The sequence below is a fragment of the Acomys russatus genome, chromosome 6 (genome assembly GCF_903995435.1).
Source record: "Acomys russatus chromosome 6, mAcoRus1.1, whole genome shotgun sequence".
NCBI lineage: Eukaryota > Metazoa > Chordata > Mammalia > Rodentia > Muridae > Acomys > Acomys russatus.
The window spans coordinates 19953770-19980409 of record NC_067142.1 but is presented as its reverse complement, the minus strand read 5'-3'; the positions used below and the strand labels follow the sequence as shown (position 1 = coordinate 19980409).

The 26640-nt window shown below is 50.5% G+C and overlaps 1 protein-coding gene across 1 annotated transcript; it reads left to right on the top strand.

The window, feature by feature from the left end:
* The first annotated feature begins 2838 nt into the window (after nucleotides 1-2838).
* Steap3 (STEAP3 metalloreductase) lies at nucleotides 2839-18774 on the top strand. Its single transcript, XM_051147272.1, has 4 exons — nucleotides 2839-3339; nucleotides 5355-5882; nucleotides 11764-11928; nucleotides 18455-18774. Exons 1-4 carry the CDS (start codon nucleotides 2848-2850, stop codon nucleotides 18734-18736), a joined length of 1467 nt encoding a protein of 488 aa, XP_051003229.1. The 5' UTR covers nucleotides 2839-2847; the 3' UTR covers nucleotides 18737-18774.
* The last annotated feature ends 7866 nt before the right edge of the window (nucleotides 18775-26640 follow it).

Genomic DNA, 26640 nt, shown 5'->3' with positions numbered 1-26640 from the left:
GCAATAATATGTGTCTGTCATCCCAGGGTTCCTATGGCAAGATGAGTTGCAGAGATGGGAGGCTGCTTGGGACTTGCAGGCCCCCCAGCCTGCTGTGCACAGTCGCACAACAGGAGACCCCATCTCAAACAAGGTGGTAGGTGAGGACCAGCTTGTTCTCTGACCTCCTCATGTGAACTATGGAGCTGTGTACACCCGCACACCCCGCCACACCACAGCACCCCACATAACCGCCCCATGAAGGCTCAAAAGAAAAGTAAGTGGGCAGAGGATGTAGTTCTGTGGTAGAATGAATTTGAGCTTTAGTGTGTGCAAAGCCCTGGGCTTCCTCCTTAGAGTGGGGACACACACTCAAAGAAAACGCTGGGGCATCCCTGACCGCTGGGGGGGGGGGGCGGTTAATCCTGGGTTCTGGGTGTTATAATCTGGAAGGATAACTGCTCCCAGGGGATTCTGGATCGTTTAGAATCTGAAGAGTTGTCACGGCCCATGAGGAAAAAAAGGCTAGGGCCACTGTCTGTGTGAACATCCTCACCCCTGCCTACCCAGAAGCTGGCAGGAGCTGGCAGGTTGGCTGTACATCAGAGCCAAAATTGCAGCCCATGCTTTGGTTCTGCTGGGAAGTGAGAGGGAACAGGCAGCCTTGGCAGAGACCCAGAGGGGACAGGGCCACTCACGCCAGCCACAGTGCTCTTTTGTCTGTAGCTTGGCGGGGAGGTGAGCAGTGTAGGTTACAGACCTGGGCCCACCAGCTGCAATTCGATGCCCTCTCCCTCTGTGCCTTCAGCCTATAAATAGATCCCACATCAGGGGCACAGCTAGTGGCCAGGCCAGATGACTCAGACTCTTAGCTCCACCAAACACACGGGCAGCAGCGACTCCTGGTCCTCTCAGACCTCTAGGAGGTGCCGCGTGCTCTGTCCCTCCCTAAGGCCTTCACACTAGTGGCAGGCCTTTGTCCTTGGGTGTGGCCATGAAGAACTGTAGGGCAACCGCTGGGGATATGACTTAGTGGGTAAAAGGATTTGCTGTGCAGGCATGAGGACCTGAGTTCAAATCCTCAGAACCTACAAAAAAAAAAAAAAAAGCTGGATACAGTAGTGAGCATCCGTAATCCCAGCATTCCTATGAGGAGATAGCAAGCAAAGACAGAAGCTCATGGGCTAACATAGTGTATGCAAAGGAAAAACAATAAAGAAGCCATGTTTCAAACATGGTAGACAGTGAGGACCGACGTGCAAGGCTGTCCTCTGATGTCCACACTTATATCCAGACTCATACACAAATGTGTACACATATGTACATCACACACACACACACACACACACACACACACACACACACACACACACACACTGAAAGGACAGTGCACAAACACCTGCACCTGTGCTAGTGGCCGGCTTTAGTGCCACAGCTAAGCGTTTTCATGCTTTCTTCTTTGCCAATTTTTATGTGCTAATTTTGTAAGCTTTCGCATAAAGCCTTCCCCAGCCTTCTGCTCTCCCCTGTTCTCCTGCCCCAGCAGTTGAGAGTAGAGATGGAAGACATACTTCCATTTATCCAGGCTACAGATGGTAGCAAATGTGGACTCCCTAGTCTGGAAGCCTTGCAGGGTCAGCAGCGGTGCTCCCAGGTGGCAGGTGGCTGGACAGAGGGTCTCTGTTGCCAAGCGGCAGAGCACTTGCCCCTGACTGCCCCTTGGCCCAACTCTGTAATCTCTAGGGCCTGAGGGGTGCCTGGCATTGGTGCAGAGAGGCTTCTACAGTCAGTGTTTGCTCAGTTTTTACTAATGACACCTGCGAGTGTAGGTGTGCCCAGCCCTATTCTACTTACTGCTGCATCATTGTAAGGAAGCACTATTATCTCTTTGTGTGTGTGTGTGTGTGCGCGCGCGCGCATGCGTGCACGTGTGTGTATATGTGTGTGTGTGCATGCATGCATGTGTGTGTGTGTGTGTACATGCATGCATGTGTGTGTGTGTGTGTGTGCATGTGTGTATGTGTAGGCCAGAGATCAATGTCAGGTGTCTTTGAGACAGAATCTCTCACTGGGTTACCTTGGCAGGCCAGTGGTTTCCATCTGTCTGCCTGGCTTTTGTACATGGATTCTGGAGATCCAAACTCAGCCCCTCATGTGTGTGCAGCAAGCGCTTTATCCACGGAGCCACCTCCCATCCCAGGCCACTGCTGTTTTACCACTCTTCTCTATAGAAAATGCGTATAACCTGTGTCACTGCAGAGGCCATTCATTGTGCTGAAATTCCTCCTTCTCAGCTGGTGAAAGGCTTCACCCCGACTCCCTCCTTTCCCCTGTCCCCTTACGGTTGCCTGACTTCCCCCATGTGTCTCCACGTGGGATATGTGCACGTGTCTGCACATGCCTGTTGGTCTCCGCCTTGTTCAATGAGACAGGGTCTCAAGGCGAACCCAAAGATCACCAATATGACCGGTCTGAGTAATCAGCTTGCTCCAGGGATCCCCTCTCTCTGCCTTCTGAGTTCTGGGCCCACTCAGCATTTATGTGGGTGCTGGGGATCCAAACTCCAGCCACTGGGCTTGCACGGAAGAGGTCTTTACATGATGCGCCATCTTGCAAGGCTTCCTCAGCAGCTAGGAGTTCCCCCACTCCACCCCCATCCTCAGCCTGTGCATATGTGACGTCATCCGGGCAGGGGCTGCTCTTCCTCATCTTGTTCCCTGTGTTTTCAAGTGGTAAACTCAGTGATGTCCACTGAATGAAGGACCAGCCAGCCATGTTTGACACAAGGTGAGGAGGTGAGGGCTCAGATACACTGGAAGCCTCCAGTGGTGACCGGGTCTCTGCATTCTCTCTCTTTCAGCCACCGCAATGTCAGGGGAGATGGACAAGCCGCTGATCAGTCACCGCCTGGTGGACAGTGATGGCAGCCTGGCCGAGGTCCCCAGTGAGGCCCCCAAAGTGGGCATCCTGGGCAGTGGGGATTTTGCCCGCTCCCTGGCCACACGCCTGGTGGGCTCCGGCTTCAGCGTGGTGGTGGGGAGCCGTAACCCCAAACGCACAGCCAGCCTCTTCCCCTCCTTAGCCCAAGTGACCTTCCAGGAGGAGGCTGTGAGCTCTCCAGAGGTCATCTTTGTAGCCATGTTCCGGGAGCACTATTCCTCGCTGTGCAGTCTTGGTGACAAGTTGGCTGGCAAGATCTTAGTGGATGTAAGCAACCCCACAGAGAAGGAGCATCTTCGGCACCACCAGTCCAATGCTGAGTACCTGGCCTCACTCTTCCCAGCTTGCACTGTGGTCAAGGCCTTCAATGTCATCTCTGCATGGGCACTGCAGGCTGGCCCAAGGGATGGGAACCGGCAGGTAGGTCTGGGGAATGGCAGCCAGTATCTATCACACCACTATAAAAAATCTCTTACACAGCAGGATGTTGAAGCTTGGAGACACTGATGATCTTAACCCAGAGCTGGCAAGTTGAGGTTTGAACCCTATTTATACAGACATGGGATCCATGTTCTTTTTGAAGTGGGAACTGGCCTTCCTCAGAGCAAGGAGGAAAAAGATGATGGCTGGTGACTTGGGAGTCAAGAAGGAGATATTTTAGGGTCAGGGACATGGCACAGTGGGCAAACATGTTCTATACAACCATTAGAACCTGACTTTCGATCTCTAGCACCCACATGAAAACTGTATGTGGTGGCTCTAATCCCAGCACTGGGGGGCAGAAATGGGGATACCTGGAGCTTGGTAGCCAAGCAGTCTAACCAGAAAAGGCAAGCTGCAGCTTGAGTGAGAGAACCTATTTCCAAAAATAACGTGGAAACAGAATAAGACAACTGACTTCACTTCTGCCCTCAGCATGCACATGCACACGCGCACAAGCACACACACACACACACACACACACACACACACACACACACACAAACTCACATGCACCCACATACGTACGCCCTCACAAACACCACACACAGCCAAAAGTAAAAAAAAAAAAAAAAAGAAAGCGGTAGAATGTCCATCAACGAAACTATCCAGGGCCCGTCTCTGGGAGAATCTAGAGGTATCTGGCTAGCCCCCAGTGCATGGCCTAGAATGTGGCAGTGCCATGGGACTTTTGGGTGGAGACTACACAGGGACGGTGGACAGGGTTTTACAGGGTGTTTTATATGGTGTCCTCATTTTCTTTCTGTTACTGTGATAGAACACTCTGTCTGAAAGCAGCGTAGGGGGCAGCGGCTTATTTTAGCTTACAGGTCACAGTCCATCACTGGAGTAAGTCAGGATAAGGACCTAGGCCTGTCCATTGTGCCACACAGCCTCTGTGCAGGGAGCTCAGCCAAGGAAGCACAGCAGAAACCACGGAGGAATGACTGCAGCTTGCTGGCTCACTCAGGCTCGAGGGTCTCCAGCTTTCTTACACAGCTCAGGACCACCTGCCCAGGAACAGCGCTGCCCACAGTGGGCTAGGCCCTCCTGCATCAATTAGCAGTTAAGACAATCCCCCATAGACACGCCCAGAGGACAATCTAATCTGGGCAGTCCCTTAATTGAGGCTCTCAGGTGACTTAATGGCCATTGTTGACAGTTGAAGCTGACTAGGACAGAGTTCTCGAGGGGACAGAGCAAAGGACTTGCTGGGGAAGTCGAAGGCCCTCAGCTGGTCTTAGAGTCAGGCTCGGGAGGCAGAGAGGACACCCAGGCTGATTTGACAATCTGCAAAGGAACCAAAGTTAAAAAAAACAAAAAACACCCCGAGGCTCTCAGACCTTAGTCTGCTCATCTGAAAGATGGGTGTAGTACTCAGTACTGACCTGCAGGCCGTGTAGGAGGTTGAGATCACTACTCGGTGCTCAGGTATTGTTGGAGACTAGATGGATCTCAGCTGTGTCAACAATGGCCCACAGGGTCCTTGGGCCCCCAGAGTCACCAGTGTATCTTCCAATGGCATTCAGGAGGCGTGGTGGACTTACAAGCTGATACACAGGCAAGGCTGGAGGCTGGGGTCTCCGTGGAACCAAGAGGTAGCATCCTCTGCACTGAAGGATGATACACCTGCAAGTAGCACGTGTGAGCTGTGGCCACTGAGCAGTTAGCCAGCTGTTCCAGAGGCAACAGGGGCTGTTGGACTGAGCATCTACCATGACAGTGATGTCATCGAGCCAGCAGGACACCCACAAGGACAGCTTTGTCTCTTCCAGTGGTGCGGAAGCCACAGAGCCTCAGGACCATCCTAGCTTGAGCATCAGAGCCATCTCATATTCCCAGTTGTGTGTCCGTCTGTGCCTCGGTTTCTTCAACTCACCGTGGAGCTTGACACGGATAGTCACCGTGGCCATGCCATACTTGCCTCTGGCCAACTGTCCCGTTCTCTCCCACAGGTGCTCATCTGCAGTGACCAGCTGGAAGCCAAGCGCATCATCTCAGAGATGGCCCGTACCATGGGTTTCACACCCCTGGACATGGGGTCCCTGTCCTCATCCCGGGAGGTAGAAGCCATACCCCTGCGCCTCCTTCCTTCCTGGAAGGTGCCCACCCTCCTGGCGCTGGGGCTCTTTGTGTGCTTCTACGCCTACAACTTCATCCGGGACGTCCTGCAGCCATTCATGCGGAAGAACGAGAGCAAGTTCTACAAGATGCCCTTGTCTGTGGTCAACACCACACTACCCTGTGTGGCTTACGTGCTGCTGTCCCTGGTGTACCTGCCTGGTGTGCTGGCAGCCGCCCTTCAGCTGAGGAGGGGGACCAAGTACCAGCGCTTCCCAGACTGGCTGGACCACTGGCTGCAGCATCGCAAGCAGATTGGGCTGCTCAGCTTCTTCTTCGCCATGCTGCACGCTCTCTACAGCTTCTGCCTGCCACTGCGCCGCTCCCATCGCTACGATCTGATCAACCTGGCTGTGAAGCAGGTACCACACACACCATCTTCCCTGGGAGCTGGCTGGGTACCAGTGTGGTTGTCCTCAGTTGTGCAGACTGAAACAAGGCAAGGCCAAGGGAGAGCAGGTTCTTGAGCACTGAGGAGGAAGACATAGCTGAGAGAGAGGTGCCAAGGTATGTGTCTGTGAGTGGGGGTGTGACTGCAGGTGATGTGTGTGCGTGTGTGTGTGTGTGTGTGTGTGTACTTGTGTGCATGTGTGTGTGTGTGTGTCCGTGTGCACATGCTGCCTATAAGTGTGGGTATGTACCTGCCATGGAACACTTGTGTATGTGTGTACGGGTGTGCTTGTGTGTGTGTGTACTTATGTGCATGTGTGTATATATACTTATGTGTGTGTGTGTGTGTCCATGTGCACATGTTGCCTATAAGTGTGGGTATGTACCTGCCATGGAACACTTGTGTATGTGTGTACGGGTGTGCTTGTGTGTGTGTGTACTTATGTGCATGTGTGTATATATACTTGTGTGTGTGTGTGTGTATCCATGTGCACATGTTGCCTATAAGTGTGGGTATGTACCTGCCATGGAACACTTGTAGAAGTCAAAGTTTGTCCTTTACTTCTAATTGTTTGAGCTAGGGTTCATTGTCATTTGCCTCTGTGTACCCTGGACTAGCTGTCACTCACGCTTCTGGACACGCACCTGTCTCTGCATCCCTTCTCTCCTCATGAGTGCAGAAACTGCACATGTGAAGCACTGCAGCACCCAGCATCATGTGGGCTCTGGGGAGCTGAAGTTAGATAGTATGGCTTGCACAGTAAGTGAATTGCCCACCAAGCCTTCTCCCAGCCACACCTTGTTTTTCAAAGCAGTCTCTCCGTGTCCTGGAACTCACCATGTAGGCCAGGCTGCCTAGACAGTGGGCCCCAAGTGTCTACCTGTCCCCACCTCCTGAGCACTGGGATGACAGACACCGCACCACCATGCCCAGCTTTTTTTTTTTTAAGATGAATGTATTTATTATGTATGCAGTGTTCTGCTTGCATGTGAGCCAGCAGGCCAGAAGAGGGCACTAGATCTCGTTATAGATGGTTGTGAGTCACCATGTGGTTGCTGGGAATTGAACTCGGAACCTCTGGAAGAGCAGCCAGTGCTCTTAACCTCTGAGCCATCTCTCTGGCCCCATGCCCAACACTTTAGACTTGGGTTCCGAGGGACTGAATCAGATCCTTGTGCCTCATGACAAGCACTACCAACTGAGTCATCTCTCAGCCTTGGGTACATTCTAAAGGTGGCAAAGGTGGCTTTGCTGCTGGGGTGGCATATGGACAGAGGTGAGCCAGACAGGTGTTATGGGCTAAGGGCAGCAAGAGCAGTTCTTTCAGGAGCAGCTGGGAGGCCAGGGAGCCAGAGGCAAGGAAGCCTGCTGAGGGCAAGCCATGGAGTCAGCAGCCAGACCTGGGCCCTGAAAGGCTGGGGAGGAGCCTCAGCATAGAGCCCCCAGGGGAAATGGAGCCAGGGGACAGTTTGGATTTGAGGAGTGAGGATCTGGCTGCTGGGTTCCAGATAGACAAGAGGGGTCAATGGCAGACAACTGGAGACGCCAAAGGAAGAAAGAGTGGCTCGTAGCCCTACTACATGCTTGGCACTGGGGACATGGAGTAGGATGAGGGAGGCTGTGGCAGGGGTAGAGAGGGCGTATTTTAAGATCAAACACACAGAAGCTGAAGGAATAGATGCTGTGGGGGGAAGCGGGGTGGGGGTGAGGTTTACAGGTAGGTCTGGGTTTTGTGTCTGTGCCCCTAGAACATGGAGTTGTCACTTGCTGAGAGGGAACAAGGTCAAGGAAATAGTTTTGGTTCATGAGGTGTTGTTGGCTTGCTTGTTTTCTCTCTTGTGTGTAGGTCTGAGGATAGTCTCAGGTGCCGTTATTTCACGTACCGTCTGCTTTTCACTGGCCTAGAATGTGACCACACAGGCTCGACTAGGTGGCCTGCAAGCTCCACGGATCAGCCTGTTTCCATCTCCCATCTCTGCATGCCTGGTGTGTGTGTGTGTGTGTGTGTGTGTGTGTGTGTGTGTGTGTGTGTGTGTGTGTGTGTGACCTCACGCTTGTATGGCAAGCACTTTACCCACTGAACCATCTCCCCAACCTATGCTCAGCTCACTCATGGATTCTGGGATTCGAACTCAGACCTCCACGCTTGCAAGGCGAGCACTTTGCCAGCTGGCACTTTTAACTGAGATGTGGTCTAACTCCACCCCTGCCCACCTCAGGCTCCTTCTTCCCTGCCAGTGGCTTCTCAGAGGCCTCCATCCTTCCATCCACAGGAACCTGGCAAGCGCCAGACTCAGGCAAAGGAGCGAGGTCCTGGGGAAAAAAAAATAAGAGTCGTGAGTTCTTCCAAAGGCGCTCACTGTGCTCCATGCACACTAGAAGAGCTGCAAAAACTCATGGTGAATTCCTCTGCCCCCTCCCCCACTCATTCCTTAAGGCAAGTGCTATACTGTACTGACCTTTACAGATGAGAAAAACCAAGGCACTGAGAGGTAATGTAACTAGACCAAAGACCCACAGCAGCATTAGGATCCTGAGCTTGCCATTCTAAACCAGAGCTGTACTGGTGCCCATATTATTTTCTACGGAAAAACAAACCAAATTATCAGCTGAGTAAATGATCTCATTCATTCATTCACCAGGCGCTTTCTCTCTATAATGCCCGATTGCCACAGAAATGAATAAGAAAGGCACATTCTTGTCCCTGGCCTCAGCTGGTGGTGGCCTCACAGAGGCCTGAAGGCCAGGGCCCCCTCTCATCCTCTACCGCTGATTAGAAGCCACCACTGCTGGTAAGGATGACTCAGCCAGCAGAGCACTGGTCAAGGCCTACCTGGTTTGAGTGCCAGCACCACATAACCTGGGGGTGTGGTGAATGCTTGGAAGAGCCACTCTCAGGAGGTAGAGGTAGAGGCAGGAAGATCAGGAATTAAAGGCCATCCTTGGCTGCTTCCTGAGTTGGAGGCCAGCCTGAGTACCTGAAACCCTGTCTCAAAACAAAATAATGAAATAGTTAATATAAATAATCAATACAAACAAAGCGATCGATACAAGTCTCAAGACCTTTTGGCTTCCGGGTCCTGATGTGTAAACTCTTGTCATCCTTAGTGTTAACGGTTTTGATGCTTTGTGCTGTTGTTGTTGTTTTAGGAATAAAACCCAGGGTCTCCCATAAGCTAGACAGGTACTCTGCCACTGAGTTACACCCCCAACCTCTTTTTTGTTTTGTTTTGTTTAATATATTGAGACCCGGTCTCACTAAGTTGCCCCTAAAGAGGCGTCAGCTGTTTTGCTAAATTCTCAAGAGGAGAGCCAGGCTGAGGGGGGCTCCTCTGAGGTGACACTCAGGGCAACGCTGGGAGGGTAACATGCTGAAGGCTGGCAGTGATGAGTGGGTTCAGCCTGGATGTGTTTAGGCAGGTGACCGGCTGATTGATCAGCTGCACCTTTGGGTCCCAGGCCTGGACACTGTTGAGGAATGTGGTATCCAGTCCCTAAAGCCTGGCCTGCAGGAAGCAGCCACCCTCGCCTGCCTACCGTTGGCTACCTCAGACAGCGCCTCCCTGTGGCCACTGCGCACACTGGCTGCTGCGCACTAGGGAGCGCATTAACATTAACGCAAACACAGGAAAGCCACCAAACATTTTCCTGAATCCCAAGACAGCGCAGGCTGGGAGGCCAAAGCCTTCAAGACCGTGTGTACTAACCGCACCATTACTATCTCTGTGTCTTATTTGCCTGTGTTGTTTGTAGAGATACGTTTCCACGTTAGTCAGAAATCAAGGTCAAAAGCAAAATTTGACCCACAGGCAGCTTTCCCTGTCAGCCTCCTTCCAAAAGCTAACCAGTGTGGGGCCACCAGAGAAGGGGTAAAACTTAGCTGACAGTGGGCTTGGGGACAGACATTCAATGAACGACTTGCCTTGGAAGCCTGAGGAGCTGAGTTTGGGAGTGATGGCCGCCGCCCGCCCTCCCTCCCAGCGCCTGGGAGGCAGAGACAGGAAGCTCCCTGGGGCTCTCTGCCTAGCAGCTTAGCCTACTTACCAACTTCCATATTTGGTAACATTCACACCCCAAAGGTATGTTCCCTGCCCTTCCCTGCTCATCTCTGCAGGGGGAGGAGGGGGAGGGGCACCAGCTTGCAAGCCACTGTTGACTACACTGCAGTCATGCAAAGCCGGACTTGTAATATTACCACCTGAGCTCAGTAAGCGGGTGAGTAATGAGTGAGCAGCAAAGCACGTGGAGATGACTTGCTCCGCTACCCCACCACCAGCCCTGAGTCAGTCTTGCCCGGGGGCTGCTAAAGCAGGGACCTGTGCCCTTTGCAAGGTCAGATCAGTCTCTTCCCCACTAGCAAACGCTGCTCTAGCTAATTTCACCATGTGGTGATTACCGGCAAAATCCCCGGATCTGTCAGGTAAAGAAACTAAGGCCCAGAGATGGCATTTCGAAATCGCACATGGCTAGTGGCCGGGAAAGAAGTGGGTCTCCCAAACTCCTGGTCCTTTTGTGGCTTTCAGAAACCAGTATGAAGAAGCCTGAGCCAAAATACTACAGAGTGGGAAACTGGGCGCACAGCTCAGTTGGTGGAGTGCTCGCTTAGCGTGCACAAAGCCCTGACTTCCACCCAGCACCACCTACAACCTGGCAGTGTGGTGCGAGCTTGACGTCAGGGCACTTACTTGGGGAAGTGGAGGCAGGAGGATCAGAGTTCAAGGGCATCCTTGGCTACATGGTGAGTTGGAGGTCAGCCTGGGCTACATGAGACCCTGTCTCAAAAACAAAAGACCAGGCCAGGCAGTGGACATTGGTGTCATTTTCTTGGTTTCTTTGATAAGCTTTGTATCCATTTTTTTGCTTAGCCCCTGGATTCATTTTTAATATTTTATGCCAGTACCAGCAGGCTTACACAAATTTTGGTTTTTTTTTTCCCTTTGCTAAAGTAGTTACACACACACACACACACACACACACACACACACACACACACACACGTACATCTGAGTCACTCTGTTAGCAGCCTGCTAAGTCCTCTTAGGCTGTATTACTTTTCTGGTGGCAGATTAAAGCCCTAGCATTCAGAGTTGAGCTAGAAATGATGACAGTCCCAATGGAAGGACCCTGATTCAAATTCTTGCCTATGCAGGTTCTGGGTCCGGGATGGGTGACGAACGAGGGGGTGACCTGAGGTTGGCAGAGCACTCCTGATGTGCCTGTGTGTCCCTGCAGCTCAGTGGGGGCACCAACTAATTGATGGCAGAGCTTTTCATTCTTTGCAGCTTAGGGTGCAGCGCACAGTAGGTACTTCCTGCGTGCTTGCTGAACTTGTTTCTGGGTTTTTTCCAAGACAGGATTTCTCTGTGTCCTGTAGCTGTCCTAAAACTCATTCTGTACCCCAGGCTGGCCTCAAACTCCCAGAGAGCCACCAACCAGCCTCTGCCTCCTGCGTGCAGGGATTAAAAACTTATTTTTATTTGCCTGTATATGTCCATGTATGGGTTTGTGCACATGAGTGCAGGCCCTGAGCATGCTGTCACTGCCACGTGGTGTCAGAGCCCCTGCAAGTGGGCTTTATAGGTGGTAATGAGCTGCCAGGCATGGGTGCTAAGGACCAATCTTGGGCCCTCTAGCAGAGCAGCAAATGTTTTTAAGTGCCAAGCCACCTCTCCAGGCACAGTTAATGGCTTTCAAGTACCGGGGTCGTACGAAGAATGCTCGCAGCACATGGGAGCTGTCCACGGGAGCATGAACATACTGTGGCTTTCTCACTCTGGTCCTTTGGTGCTTATTCACACATGCTCTAGGGTGGCAGCCTTTGCTTACAACGGTCATGGTTTTCCTTCCGTCAGGTCTTGGCCAACAAGAGCCGCCTCTGGGTTGAGGAAGAAGTCTGGCGAATGGAGATCTACCTGTCCCTGGGTGTGCTGGCCCTGGGCATGCTGTCACTGCTGGCCGTCACCTCACTTCCGTCCATTGCCAACTCACTCAACTGGAAGGAATTCAGCTTTGTGCAGGTAAAGCGCACCCCCCACTTGAGAGCCAGCCGCCGTGTGGCCCTGGTCCCCCCTGGCTTTGTACTCTATGAAATATTTCAGCGTGGTCACTGGGTCAGGTGTTGAGGACTCCCCACCTTGCAGTGTCTCCCAGTCTCTTGATCTTTCTTCAGCTTGCTCAGGGGAAAGTTAATTTTCCTGACCCCCAGGAAGTCCCTCACATAGAGGCTCTGACAAGAATGGAAGACAGAGCGTGGAACCCCAAGGCTTCACTTGCTTAGGGTCACAGCACTTCCACAGAGAGTCATTGCCGGATCCTGGTGTACACGGGAGGCAGTGAGCTGTGTCTGAGCTAGAAACTCCAGCAACACAAACCTCAGCTCAGCCTGTGCTAAGTGTGAGGCTTGCCATTGTGGTGGGAGGAAACAGTGTTTATTTCTTGGACAAATCCAGAGGAGAAACTACAAAGACTGGAGTGTCACTTACGGGTAGAATGCTTGCTAAATGTGGGCAAGACACGTGCTTCAGTCTCTGCAAAATAGAGATGATAGACAGGTAGATAGACAGACAGACAGATAATATTAGATAGATAGATAGATGATAAACGATAGAGATAGATAGATGATGGATGGATGGATAGATAGATAGATAGATAGATGGATGATAAACGATAGAGATAGATAGATGATGGATGGATGGATAGATAGATGGATTCGTGTTGATACAGGTGTATGGATGGATAGATAGACAGATGAAGGAATGCATGTACAAATTGATGGCGATAGGTAAACAGACAGACAGACAGACAGGTGATAGTTCTCCAAACAGACAGATAATAGTCCTCCAATAGATTATGAATTTACTTTTTGTTTTGTTGTTGTTGTTTTTGTTTTGGTTTGGTTTGGTTTTGGTTTTTTCGAGACAGGGTTTCTCTGTGTAGCCTTGGCCATCCTGGACTCACTTTGTAGACCAGGCTGGCCTTGAACTCGCAGCGATCAGCCTGCCTCTGCCTCCCGAGTGCTGGGATTAAAGGCGTGCGCCACCACGCCCAGCACGTTGTTGTTGGTTTTTAAAGACAGGGTTTCTCTGTGCCACCCTGGCTGTCCCGGAACTCACTCTTGTAGACCAAGCTGGCCTTGAACTCACAGAGGCCTGCCTCTGCCTCCTAATTACTGGGATTAGAGGCGTGCACCACCCGATTTACTTCCCCTAAGAAAGTCACAGTATAGCACGTCAGAGATTCTAGACAAGCAGGTATCTGTGAACACTGCCACCTTGGTTCTGTTTCTCAAGCGACAGCTGCCAACACTCAGGGAGGCAGTGCTGCCAGGAGAGGGTCTCCTTGCATTCTTCAAGGCAGTGGCCACGCCGAGCATATACCAGGTGTCACTCTAGTCCCAGGATGCAGTCAGGGTCAAGGTGAGCAGAGCTTGTAAGGGACACAGCCTACCTGGGGGATATGTGTCCAATTCCCTGGCTCCTCTCTTTCTTCTTCCTAAAGTACAGGAGGGTCAGGGCTCGAACACCAGCTCATCCCTCCGGTGGATGGAGGCTGACTCATCTTGGCTCCTGCCTGTTGTATTGTATCGGGACAGAGAACATCCGTCATCTCCACCCCCACTGTCAACCAAAATCTGTCGTAGCTTCTCTGTTCAACAAAGACTCAGAGGGACAGGGACAGAATACTGCTCTTATATAATCCAAATTAATTCTTGGTGACTGGGGACCCTTAGCGCACCTTAGACCCAAACAGTTGTGGCTGGTTTTTAATGCATGCCTGTGAATCTCAAGGGCTCTGCTTCTCCCAGAAGGCCCCTGGAGGAGGGCTCAGGCCTAAGAGGGTGGGGGGAAAAGGGATTTTCTTGATCTGCCACTAATCCTTGTTTGTCTCATACCCAAATCTCGGATTTTTCTCTTCCCGCCTCAAGTATCCTGGGTATGTGGTTTGGCCACAATTAAAACAGACTGTGGGTCGCTTCCCTTTCCAGAAGGTTCTTCCCCTTAAGCAGTTGTAGATTACATGCTCCGGCTCTGGCTGCTGGAGGAAGCCTGTGGATTTGATTTTGTTAGCAAAAGCTGGCTAGGCCTCGAGAGTCACGCTTTACTCTATATATTGAAGCAAGTGAAACGGCAGAGTGTCATTTGTGGGGATCTGATGCCTGCCTGCGCTCCAGCCTCAGAAACCGCACGCTCCCTCTCCCGAGAAAGCCATAGTTGGAAGAGAGTCTGCCAGCTCCCCACCCCCCACCCCCCACCCCCCAAGCCAGTTCCAGCACCACCCTATCTGGGTATGGGCAGTTCATGTCCCCGCCCACCCAAACCTCAATTTACAGTCCTGAAAAATGAAATAAATGTGGTCAGAGAAAACTTTTGTGAGACAGGTAAAAATTGTGCGGGGGGGGGGGGGGGGGGGGGGGCGGAGAGAAAATAGAAAGCACATTGCTATTTCTCCTTGCGGTGTCTGGTCACATCCCTACTGTTTCTGAGAAGCATCAACCATCTGTTTCTGTTTTGGTTTTGGTGATGACAGTCTCACTGTGTAACACAGGCTGGCCTCAAACTCCTGAGCTCAAGAGATTCTCCTAGCTGGGACTACAAGTGCATGTGACACACCTGCTTCTCTCTCTCTCTCTCTCTCTCTCTCTCTCTCTCTCTCTCTCTCTCTCTCTCTCTCTCTCCTGCATTATGTCTGCCTGTCCACTGGGCATGTGAATGCATCAATGCACTTCTTATTGTCAGCCTGTCAGCCAACATAAAAAATGTTTACAACGGGAGTTGGGGAATGTTCTAAAGCCACAAAGCATTTCCAGAGTGCTACAGACATCAGGCATCCCCTCTCAGATGCTGAGGGACATCCAGAAAATCCAGGTGCCCCTAAAGGTGCATGCTGCCCTCCAGTGGCAGGAACACAGGTTCCGTTCCAAGGCACCTACTGGCCTCCCTGCTCCCTAGACACTAGTGTCTTGGAGCTTCTGTCTCATCACCAGTACCTGTTCCCACCTAGGACCACCACAAGAATGTGAGTGGGACATGTGTAAAATGCAGGATTTCTGTGTTCAATAACAGCTCGGGGGGGGGGGGGTGAGTGAGGGAAGGTCGGGCCTTCTTGATTGCTGTCAAGTTCACAAGCCATGAAGAACTGTTAGATTTACAAAACTATTGGTGTTTCAGAGAGCCTGGTCCAACCCCTGGGCCTAGAATGCTTTGTTTAACTGAGCCATTAATATTGAAATATTTCAGTATTCCAATATTGGAATGCTGATCCCATTAGAAGGCCTCTTATGTCTACATTTAACCTTTTGGGGGGGGGGGCGTTGTTTGTTTTGTTTTTCTTGTTGTTTTGTTTTGTTTTCCTCAAGATAGTGTTTCTCTTTCAAGCTCAGGTTGTCCTGGAATTCACTTTGTAGACCAGGTTGGCCTTGAACTCTCAGCGATCCACCTGTCTCTGCTTCCTGAGTCCTGGAATTAAAGGCATGTGCTACCTAGTCCGGCACATTTAACTTTTTGTTTCCTGGCTGATTTTGGTGCTGCTGTTTTTTGCATTTAGCTTAGTTTGGGGCACAGGGTCTCGTTTAGTCAGGACTGTCCTCAAACTTGAGCTGTGTAGTAAAGGAACACATTACTGCCTGCCTGATGCTTCTGCCACAACCTCCCGAGTGCTGGGATGCCAGGCATGTGCCATAACACCCATTTCTGTGGTGCTGTGATGAAAGCCGGGGCTCTGTGCATGCTAAGCAAGCATTCTACCAGCTGAATTGTATTCTCAACTCTTGGTTTGTTTCCTTTTTGAGATTGGATCCCATGAAGCCCAGGCTAGCCTCAAACTGGCTATACAGCGGAGGATGACCTTGAACTTCTGATCCTCCTGCCTCTGCCTCCCAAATGCTGAGGCTACAGGCATGCACCACCATGCCCTGTTTATGTGGTCTTGGGGATGGATCCCAGGGACTTGTACATGCTAGACAAACAGTCTACTCCTGAGTTATGTCTGATAAACATTCTTAAAACAGCGATGTGAACTAATTAATGCAAGGCAAGTTAAAGTATATAAATGCAGGTTTACCGGAAGCAGACTCGGCTGCCATGGAGTGGGGCGGGGGCCGGGGAGATGCAGAAAGAGAGCGAGAGGAACCAATACGTCTGGATTATATAGCGAAGGGGCAGCGGAAGCCCTTGCCCCTGGACCAGAAAGTTCAGGGTAGAGGGCGGGGTATGCTAGCCACGCCCTGCATCAGGTAGGGATCACTGAGGGATGCTGGGAGAAAGCCAACAATATCTTCAACCCTCCAAAGTGGTTCCCAAAGTTTTCAGTTTGGGTTTGGGTTTCTTTGTTGTTTTTGTTGTTGCTGTGTTTGGTTTTTTTCCATTTGGCATTGGCTATATTGGACCTGCCCTATTCAGTTATACTCCGAGGTGCAACCTTGAAAGCCCAAGTTCTGTCCCTGAGTGACAGGAGCTTCCTCTGACCTTGCTCGATGCAGCCACTACTTGCAGCAATGACAAGGACCAACTTGACCCCACACTTGGTGAGCGATGGCCAAAGCCCTTCGTGCTGTGGTAATTGAGTGCCAGCAGGAGCCACAGCTAACGAGCTTCTGTGTAATAAAAACGGCCCCGGCTTGGGGTGGGGGGTAGGGGGTGGGGTGCGCGCGTGGGGGCGGCCGTGGGATGGGGTTATTAATAATTCCTTGACAGCCCTTTTCCTATGGTCACTGTAGGATTTTTAAAGCTTGCTTCCAAGGACAGAGAGAATTTTAGGAATAACAAATTCGCTGAAAACACTTGGCTCCCCAGCAGGACTGGAAAAACTAAAGGCTTTCTCTCTCTCTGTGAGCCCTGGCTCGAAACGACTAGCCCAAAGTTAGGGTTCCTGCCACGTGTATCATGGGACTCAGAAAACAAAGAAAAGAGGGGAAATGAGGTGCTGCTGGCTGTGGCTGGGGGACCCTGGGCCAGTGTGCTCGTCCTTCAGTCTTCAGATGCAGCGCCCCCATGGGTCAAACTCTGGAAGTACAGGGCGTATCACCAGGAGAGATATTGGACTTCCCTGGAGGTCACACCCTAAGCCGGAGTGGGTTCTTATGGTGGCTGCTTTTGCTGTGGCCCAGCATGTGGCCAGTGGTTGTTTACTGAAGGGGAGCTAGAGCTGGGTCCTCACCAATAAAACAGCCTGGGTACCGGGGCCCTGCATGGGCTCTTCAACCTCCAGCTAGAAGGGTGTGGGTGAGAGAGTTTCCAAAATTAGTGGCTTAGTTCTGACACATTCGAATCATCTGCTGAACCCTGAAAAACAACAGATGACGGAGCTCCGCCCTAAACCAGTCGGATCTGAATTTCTGAGGGTGGGTCTGATGCACTCCTGTTCCCCCCCCTTCCATCCCCCCACCCCAAGCTTTCTGCATGATTTTAACATGCAGCTTTGGTTTGAAAGCAGCTTCTTATCAACCCGTCGTCAGAAATAAAATGAGATGGAGAGAGACTGGGGTTCTCATTGTGTGTCTATGTGGGTATGTGTGGGTATGTGTGTATGTGAGTATGTGTGTGTGTGTGTGTGTGTGCATGTGGATATGTGTGTGTGTGTGTGTATGTGTGTGTGTGAGTATGTGTGTGTATGTGAGTGTGTGTGTGTGTGTGTGTGTGTGTGTGTGTGTGTGTGTTTGGTGACAGGAATCATCCTTGATCACTCCTCCACCTTATTTATTGAGGCAGGGTCTCTCAATCAAACCCAGAGCTCGTTGATGAGCCTAGTCGCCCTAGCTAGCTTGCTTAGGGTTCCTGTCTCCACCTTCTGAGGTTGGGGCTACAGATAGGCCACCATGACTTCTCAGCATTTATGTAGGTTCTGGAAACCAAGATTCTAGGCCTCAGGTTACATGGTGAGCATTTTCACCAATGATCCATCTGCCACTACATTTTGTGTCATGCATAGCCAGAGCAGTGGGCTCTGAGGGTGTGGCTCAGGGAGAGGGGTTGCCTTCCATGCACGAAGCCCTGAATCCCCTCTCCAACGGAGCACTTATGAGGTAGAGCTGGGAAGATGAGGAGGACAAGGTCATCCTCAGCTACACACTAAGGCTGGAAGAGAAGACCTGGTCAGAAGAGAGGGGCCGGATGGCCAGGGCCGGCAAGATGGCTCAGTGGTAAAGGCAGTTGCTGCCAAACCTGACAAGCTGAGGTCCATTCCTGGGACTTACAGGTGTGCGTGTGCGCGTGCATGTGCACACCACGCCCCCACCCCCAGCCCCACCCCCTGAATAAAATGTTAAAAAAAAAAAAAGGTTTAAAAGAGAAAGAGGTGGGCAGGGCATGGTGACGCACTCCTTTAATCCCAGTACTTGGGAGGCGGAGGCAGGTGGATCACTGTGAGTTCAAGGCCAGCCTGGTTTACAGAGTGAGTCCAGGACAGTCAAGGCTCACAGAGAAACCCTGTCTCGAAACAACAACAACAACAAAAAGGGGGTGGGGAGGGGGAGAAAGAGGTGGGGCTGGGTTTTGAACACCTGGCCCAATGGCCCTCCTCTCATTCCTGCCTTCTCTCTTCCCACAGTCCACGCTGGGCTTCGTGGCCCTGATGCTAAGTACACTGCACACGCTCACCTATGGCTGGACCCGTGCCTTTGAGGAAAACCACTACAAGTTCTACCTGCCACCCACGTTCACACTCACGCTGTTCCTGCCCTGTGTGATCATCCTAGCCAAGGGGCTCTTCCTCCTGCCCTGCCTCAGCCGCAGACTCACCAAGATCCGCAGGGGCTGGGAGAAAGGCAGCGCTGTCAAGTTCACACTGCCCTCGGACCACACACAGGGGGAGAAAACAAGCCATGTGTGAGGCCCAGGAAATGGAGACAGGCACAGCTTGCGGAGAGGGGGGGGAGCCCTGAGCTGAGTTCGGGTCTCTTTTCTGGACGGATGCCGCACAATGGAGTGATGGCTTAAGCATGGGTGGTTGAGATCTGAATTCCTGGGGTGCAGGCGTATGCCGTGATATTCAGAATGACACAGCACACGCGTGATATGTATTCACACATATTTCATATATAATAGGATTTGCTATTATTCTTACTTAGCTAAAAAAAAAAAAAGGTGGGTCCCTGTATTTCAACTTCTGCATTTCAAAGCAAATGCCACACCATAAACAGCAGATCCTAACCCTTGTGACATTTGCAGAGGTGGACAGTTTTGGTATAGGAGAGACAATTTTGTTGGGTTCTACCCTTTAATCCCCATCTCTATAATCCCTGTAAGCTACATGCTGAAGTTGGTGCAGAGCTGGGCTAGGAACTGCCCAGGCGTATCCTACTCCCATGTCCAGGACTGAGAAAGTGGCCCTGGTGAACAGAAGGGCCAGGTCTGGACCCTCCCACTTCCCCTGGCATGTATGAGGAGGCTCAGCAAGACGGCCCAGCCATCTGTGCAGGAGCCTCTGCACGTCTTTCCTTTCTTCAGCAAAGGGTCTGAAGCTGCCCCATCTGATCTGATCGGAGCTGAGCTGAGGAGACTGCCCCTCCTCCCTGAAAGTCTGGAGTCACCAAGGAGCCTGCAAATTGATCCTTCTGCCAAGGTGTGAAGTCACCTCCTCCCCGGAGCCATTAATGAACCTGGCCTTCAGGAGGAGTATAATTGTTTTCCCTCCATTAAGTTGGTGGTGACCCCTCCTTTAAACCACTGTGCCTTCTCGCCTTTTCCATCGCTCACTTGGACATCTCCCTGGAAAGCCTGGAGTGAGCTCTTGTCAGAGAGGCGCAGGGGGAAGGGAAGCATCAGAGTGTGCCGAGACTGACCAGCAAACCCTCCCCTTGCACATGTCCCAGGCCTGGGGGGCTTGTCTTTATGAAAGTGGTCTCTAAGGAGAATAATAGGGACCCCTTCCGGTTCGTTCTATCGCCTGTGGGCGGAGAGCCTACCTTCTGAGCACCTGGAAAGCACATTGGGCCCATGCTCCTCCACAGGGAGTTCCCCAGCTCCCCTTGCCCATGCTTTTGCCTCCCTCCCTCCTCAGTTACAATCAACCATTAAAGTCTGCAAATATTGGGTTTTTTTTTTTTTAATTCTTAAAGAGACCACATCCTCATCTTATTACAATAGTTATAATTGCCCTTTGTTGTTATTACTCTTATTAATCCTCCTGTGCCTGGTTTATTAATCAGACCTAACTATGGGTGTGTATAGGGGAAATATAACATGTGTGTGAGTGTGTGTATGTGTACACAAGTGTATATGTGTGTGTGTGCACATGCACACACATGTGTGTTTCAGTTGTATGCAGTTTCAGGAGTTCCTAAATAGACCTCTGTATTATAATTCAGAACAACTGGGAGGGTGCTTTTCTGCCAAAGCTACAAGTATTCAACTTTGCTGCTACAAAGCACAGGCCAGACTATAGCCAGGGCAAAGGGCAGGGCTTCTATCCTCCCGGCTTGGTGACATCCATCTGGGTGGAGACAGCTATTCAGCCAGTCCCCCCAAACCCCGCAGGCCTTGAGTGACCCACTACCACTACATAACAGAGACTCTATTGGCGCCCTGGGCAGGAAGCATCTTTTGAAATAGGGAAGGAAGGACTGGCCAACACACAGGAAGAGATGTCCCCCTTCCCACCAGGGAGGCAACATCGTGGTCCTTAAGTGAAAAGGGGTCAGAGCCCAGGGCAAGAACCTCCCATTTGGCCTAAGATGGTCAGAGGTGCCACACTGGAGAGTCTGGGGGCTGCTCACAGGTGAGGGCAGCCAATACCAATATTCCATGCTAGGAACAGGGCTTATGACCTGAACTGGCTCTGCCCATGGCCCCCAGAGAGGACCACCAGAGCCAAAGCAGAGATCCCGACACAACGGGCCAGGGAATTCCCTGCTGACCACAAGCAGGAAGAACGCTGCAAACAGCGAGTGGAAGCCATCAAAGGTCCCAGCTAGTGGGGATCTGCCTTCTTGTAGCAAAGGTACCCACAGGGCGGGGGGGGGGTGCAGGAGGGGGGCAAGGAAATGGTGGAACTTCCTGCCTTTCCTCCCCTACTTCTGCCACAGCTGCTTACCAGATGGGAGTGAGTGCTTATCAGTCAACACGTGGGCAGCAAGTGGGCTGTGTGTTTGGCCCTAAGCTTGCATCTGTCCCTGCTTCTTCCCTTCCTCCCTTCCAGGAGGCTGGTCACTCCCTAAGCCTGGGTTAAAGTCTTTGTGCGATGGGTCCCAGGAGTACCGCAGCCCGGTGCTCTAGAAACGGAAATGTCACAGGCAGCAGTGGACATGCAAAGCCTACGGTGGGCACGCTCTCTCTGTCTCCTCTTACAGAGCTCTCTCAGAAACGGCGACAGTACACAGGCACCGCGTGGACTCTGGGTTTTCCTTTCTGGCAATAGGGTCACAAGGGCATTGGTCCCTCTGTGGCTGGAGCCTGTGCCAACTCTGCCATACAGCAGATGGCAGGAGGGGGGTGCTGTGGAAGGCTTGCCTAGGTGAACAGCGGTCTGCCAGAGGTGGCCATTGAGGAATGGCAGGTGTGTGGAAGAGTGATAAGCCAGTGATGGAGCTGGCAAGGTCCTGACAACCAAACAGACCAGGATGTAGAAAACAACACAAGTGCCCAAGGAATGACAGTCAGGGTTGTCCTCTAGCACGCACGTGCACTCACATATACACAAAACTTTTTTTTTTTCTCCCTCGCAAGTTTCGGTAATTTCAGATGGTTTTTCTCTGCTGAATTAGATCTTCGTAGTTGGAGATGCACTGGCCATTCCAGCCCTCCCCTGGGATGCACTGGCCATTCCAGCCCTCCCCTGGGATGCACTGGCCATTCCAGCCCTCCCCTGGGATGCACTGGCCATTCCAGTCCTCCCCTGGGATGCACTGGCCATTCCAGTCCTCCCCTGGGATGCACTGGCCATTCCAGTCCTCCCCTGGGATGCACTGGCCATTCCAGTCCTCCCCTGGGATGCACTGGCCTTCCAGTCCTCCCCTGGGATGCACTGGCCGTGTGAGCCCTCCCTGTCCTCCCATGAGGTGAATAATGAACGCTGTTTACCAAGTGCTGCTTTCATTTATTGGACCAGAAACCTGGCTTGTTTCTCTAAGTTCCTGTCATAGGCAGAGCCTGGTTTTCAAAAGACTGTCTTAGACAATCATAAAAGATTTCCCCACACATCAGGCTTCTGCTTCCAGAGGTGTGTGTGTGTGTGTGTGTGTGTGTGTGTGTGTGTGTGTGTGTGTGTGTGTGTGTGTGTGTGTGTGCGCGCGCGCGCGCGCTCGCATGCACACAGCAGCTCAGGAGAACAATTTGAAGGAGGCCGTTTTCTGCTTCCACCACGCAGGCTCCAGGGATGGATCCCAGGTCTTAGAAGCAAGCACCTTTACTCATTGAGTACTTGAAAGTAACTCACTGGCCTTGAAAACATTCTGTTTAAGGCTGCTCTGAATTCTCAGGAAGCCAGGCAATTCGTGGGGCTGGAAATAGATGGGACATACAAAGGAGTAGAGTTCTGCCCAGCTACTAGCTGCTTTCTGGTGAAAAACAACCTTGTTCACACCGGCTCACTAGGAGCTCAGCATCCACATCAATAAGCCACACAGGAGACAGCACAGGAAGACCCCCTCCTCTCCCCCCTTTCCCTCCCCGCTCCCCGCACCGAAGGCTTCAAAGGCAGCACAGGTGTCTTCTGGACATGACAGAACCACTGCTCTCATAACCTACAGCATCTGCAGCTGCCTGACCAGGATGGAGCCACCCAATATGCTAGCACAGAGTGTACTCCACCTGCGGCTGAGCAGCTGTGGACAGCTGATGGCTTTTGGGGTAGGGAGAGTCAGTTTTCTCTGAGTGTAGCTGCTGGTAGGCTGCCCATGTTCTAGAGGTTGGGCCCAGCCTCGTGAATATACAGGTAGCACAAATTGAACTCAGTGGGCCTTTAAGAAAAAAAAACAAAAACAAACCCAACCAACCAAAAAACCAAACCATGAAGATGATAGGAAGTAGGAAGTGATTTGCGAGATGTTGGGGGAACCAGTTGGAGGTAGATATGATCAAAATACATTGCGTGCAACACACACACACACACACACACACACACACACACACAGAGAGAGAGAGAGAGAGAGAGAGAGAGAGAGAGAGAGACAGAGACAGAGACAGAGATAGAGACAGAGACAGAGACAGAGACAGAGACAGAGACAGAGTGTCCAAATAAAAGTCTTTAAAAGGGGGAGAGGCTAGAGAGATCACTCAGTGGTTAATAGCACTTGCTGCTCTTGTGTAGAACCCAGTTTGACTCCCAGTGCCCACACGATGGCTCACAAACCTCTGTAGCCCCCATTCTAGCAAATCTAACAGGTATGCTAATGTGCACATACATGCATAGAGGCAAATATCCAAATACATAAAGTAGATTTTAAAAATCCTAAGAAAGAAAAGAAGACTCACATCCCAATTATTGGAGTTGCAGAAGCAGAGAATTGTGGGCAGACAAATTGTGGAGAGGTGAAAACCAAGGTTTTTCTAAAGCCGGTAAGACTGGGATCTAACTGAAGCAGAGAGCAAAGAGTAAAAGTTAAAAGTAAAAGAAGTAAAAGTTAAAAGTAAAAGCAAGCCACACGCAGACCCAGCAAGCAGCTCTGAAAAGCAGCAAGAAAAGACAAATAGACAGATCACCTACAGTAGTTAGGGACACTTGCTGATCTTCCAGAGGACCCACACTGAGCAGCCCACAACCACTGTAACTTCAGCTCCAGGGGTTTCCAGCAACCTCTCCGGCCTTTCCAGACACCCGCACCCACATGCACATACAGACACAGACATACTTGCATACACATAATGAAAAATATAAATAAATATTTTAAAAATACTTAAAGAAAGAGACACACACCCTAGCTTGCTTTCTAGAGTTTATTTCCTCTTACCCTCACATTACAAAGGGAGTCGGGGCAGAAACTCAAGGCAGGACCTCCAGTGGAGGCCAGGGCTGAAACAGAGGCCACGGAGGAGGAGTGCTGCTTCCTGGTTTGTTCCCCATGGCTTGCTCAGCCCAGGGCTGGCACTGCCCACAGTAGGCACGGAGTTGCCTGCAGGCAATCTGATGGGAGCCGTCCATTAGTGGAGATTCGCTCTTCCAAGACGACTCTATCTTGTATCAAAGTGATGACAACAAGTGGCCATCACAGGACGGAGTGAGGCAGGAAGGACAGACAGAGGGAGAGCGAGGCCATCACCATACTAAGTCCCAATGGGCAAACATTACATGTGTGTTTAACGATAGAAGCTGGACATCACAATTCTACTCCCCCAAAAATGCATTAGGCTATAAAGCAAATCTTTACAAATGTTAAAAAATAAGTATCTAGAACACAGTCTCTAAATTCAATGAGAAAAACATTAGAATTCAAGAACAATGGGCTATTAAAGCTCCAAACAGTTGGGATTTAAAATACTCATGTCTAATTAGGTCATTTATCAAAGAGAAAACTGTAATAGAAACTTTTCAAAAAAATTTAATTTGATTATTATTAAATGCTTTTACCAAAGAGTTTGAGATGCAACAAAAATACTAATGAGAAGGAAACCAATAGCCCTGACAGGAATCACACACCAAATAAATACATGAAAGTAAAAAAAAAAAAAAAGAAGAAAGTTTAAATCCGAAGTACCTAGGAGGATAAACAGAACATAAGAGCAGAAATTTCTGAAGCAGGAAACAAAGACTCAGTAGAGAAAACTGTAAACCGGAACATCATTTTTTTCAATTAAACTAATCAAATAAATGAATCATTGATAAGATTGATCATGACTAGGAAGACAAAGACTCAAACAAGCCATTGAAAACTTACGAAAAGACAACAGTACAGATGAAACAGAATTTTAAAGAGACCACACGTGGGCTGGAGAGATGGCTCAGAGGTTAAGAGCACTGGCTGCTCTTCCAGAGGGTCATGAGTTCAATTCCCAGCAACCACATGGTGGCTCACAACCATCTATAATGTGATCTGATGCCCTCTTCTGGCCTGCAAGTGTACATGCAGACAGAGCACTGTATTAGTAATAATTAATAAATAAAGTTTTAAAAAAAAGAGGCCAGAAGCACAGTCTAGAGAGGCGGCTCAGTGGCTAAGAGCACCTACTGTCCTTCCAGAGGACCTGAGTTCAGTTCCCAGCATCCCTGTCAGGTGGCTCACAACCACCTGCAGCTCTGGTTCCAGAAGATCCTCTACCATGGCCTCTGTGAGCATAGTACACATACTTACACAATACACATAATTTAAAATGACAAAAATAAAATTTAAAGAGGTCACATGTTGAGATTATACAAATAAGTTTGGAAATTTGGACAGAAAGAACAAGGTTATAAGGATGTGTGTGCTCAGAGAAGCCGGAAGAGAACGTTGGATCCACCGGAACTGGAGTCACAGACTGCGCTGAGCTGCCAGGTGGCTGCTGGGAACTGAACCTAGGTCCTCGGCAAGAGCAGCCAGTGCTTTTAGCCACGGAGCCACCTCTCCAGACTCCTAAAAAGATTTTTTTAAAAAACAAACTATTCTCCAAGTTACACTATGAGACAATGAGGCATAGAAAAAGGTAATATATGATCAAAGAAAAGTGTAGTCCGCTCTTACTCCTAACATAAGGGAGAAAATCACAAGCAAAACAGGCTTAATCCTGTGATGTGACCAAGGCCATACATGTGATTAAGTTTGGCTTATTCTAGGAATACAAGCACATTTCAATGTAGACTCTATAAATACCACTGACCACCATCAGCACATGGAAATTTTGGTCATCTCAATAGAAGGAAAAAAGGAAAAAGATAAAATTTATCACGTGTTTGCTATGGTATGGATATAGTGTAAATATGTCCCCCACAGACTCCTGCATTGGAAACCTGTCTGCTGTGTGGCATTATTAAGAAGTGATGGGACCGTTTAGGAGTGACACACGTTGGGGAAGGTGACTAGGTCATCACTGAGTGTTGTCCTTGGGGGAGAATTTAACATAGCTCTCAAGGGTCTTAAGTAGCCTGTAAGAGCTGGTTGATAAAAATAAAAATGCAGCAGAAAATAAAAACAAACCAACCAGAGCCAGAGAGGCAATCCAGTTGATGTCTTAGTTAGGGCTGCTATTGCTGTGATGAGACGCCATGGCCGAAGCAACTTGAGGAAGAAAGGTTTGTTTGACTTATGTATCCTGAGTCACAGTTCACTGAGGGACGCCAAGGCAGGAGCTCAAACCATGCAGGAGCTGACGCAGAGGCCAGGAAAGGATGCTGCTTACTGGCTTGCTCCCCCTGTTTTCTTATAGAACCCAGGACCACCAGCCTAAGTAAGGGTGGCCCCACCCACAATGGGTCATTGTCCCCCCCCCCAGCATAAATCACTAATTAAGAAAATATCATGCAGGCTTGCCTACAGCCTGACCTTATGCAGGCAACATCTCAGTTGAGGTTCATTCAGACGACTCTAGCTTATGTCAAGTTGACACAAAACTACCCAGCCAATTGGGAAAGCCTCACCTTACAAGTATGAGGACCTGAATTCGTCTAAACAGAAGACACCCTTTATGCGTGCACGTACACACACACACACACACACACACACACACACACACACACACACACACCTGTTTTTGTTTTTTAAAGCCAAGCATGGTGGTGTGCACTTGTCATCTCAGTGCCAAGGAGACAAGACGATCCCTGAGGCTCACTGCCTGGGCAGCCTGGCCTACCAAGCAAGTTCCAGGTCAGTAAGAGGCCTTGTCTCT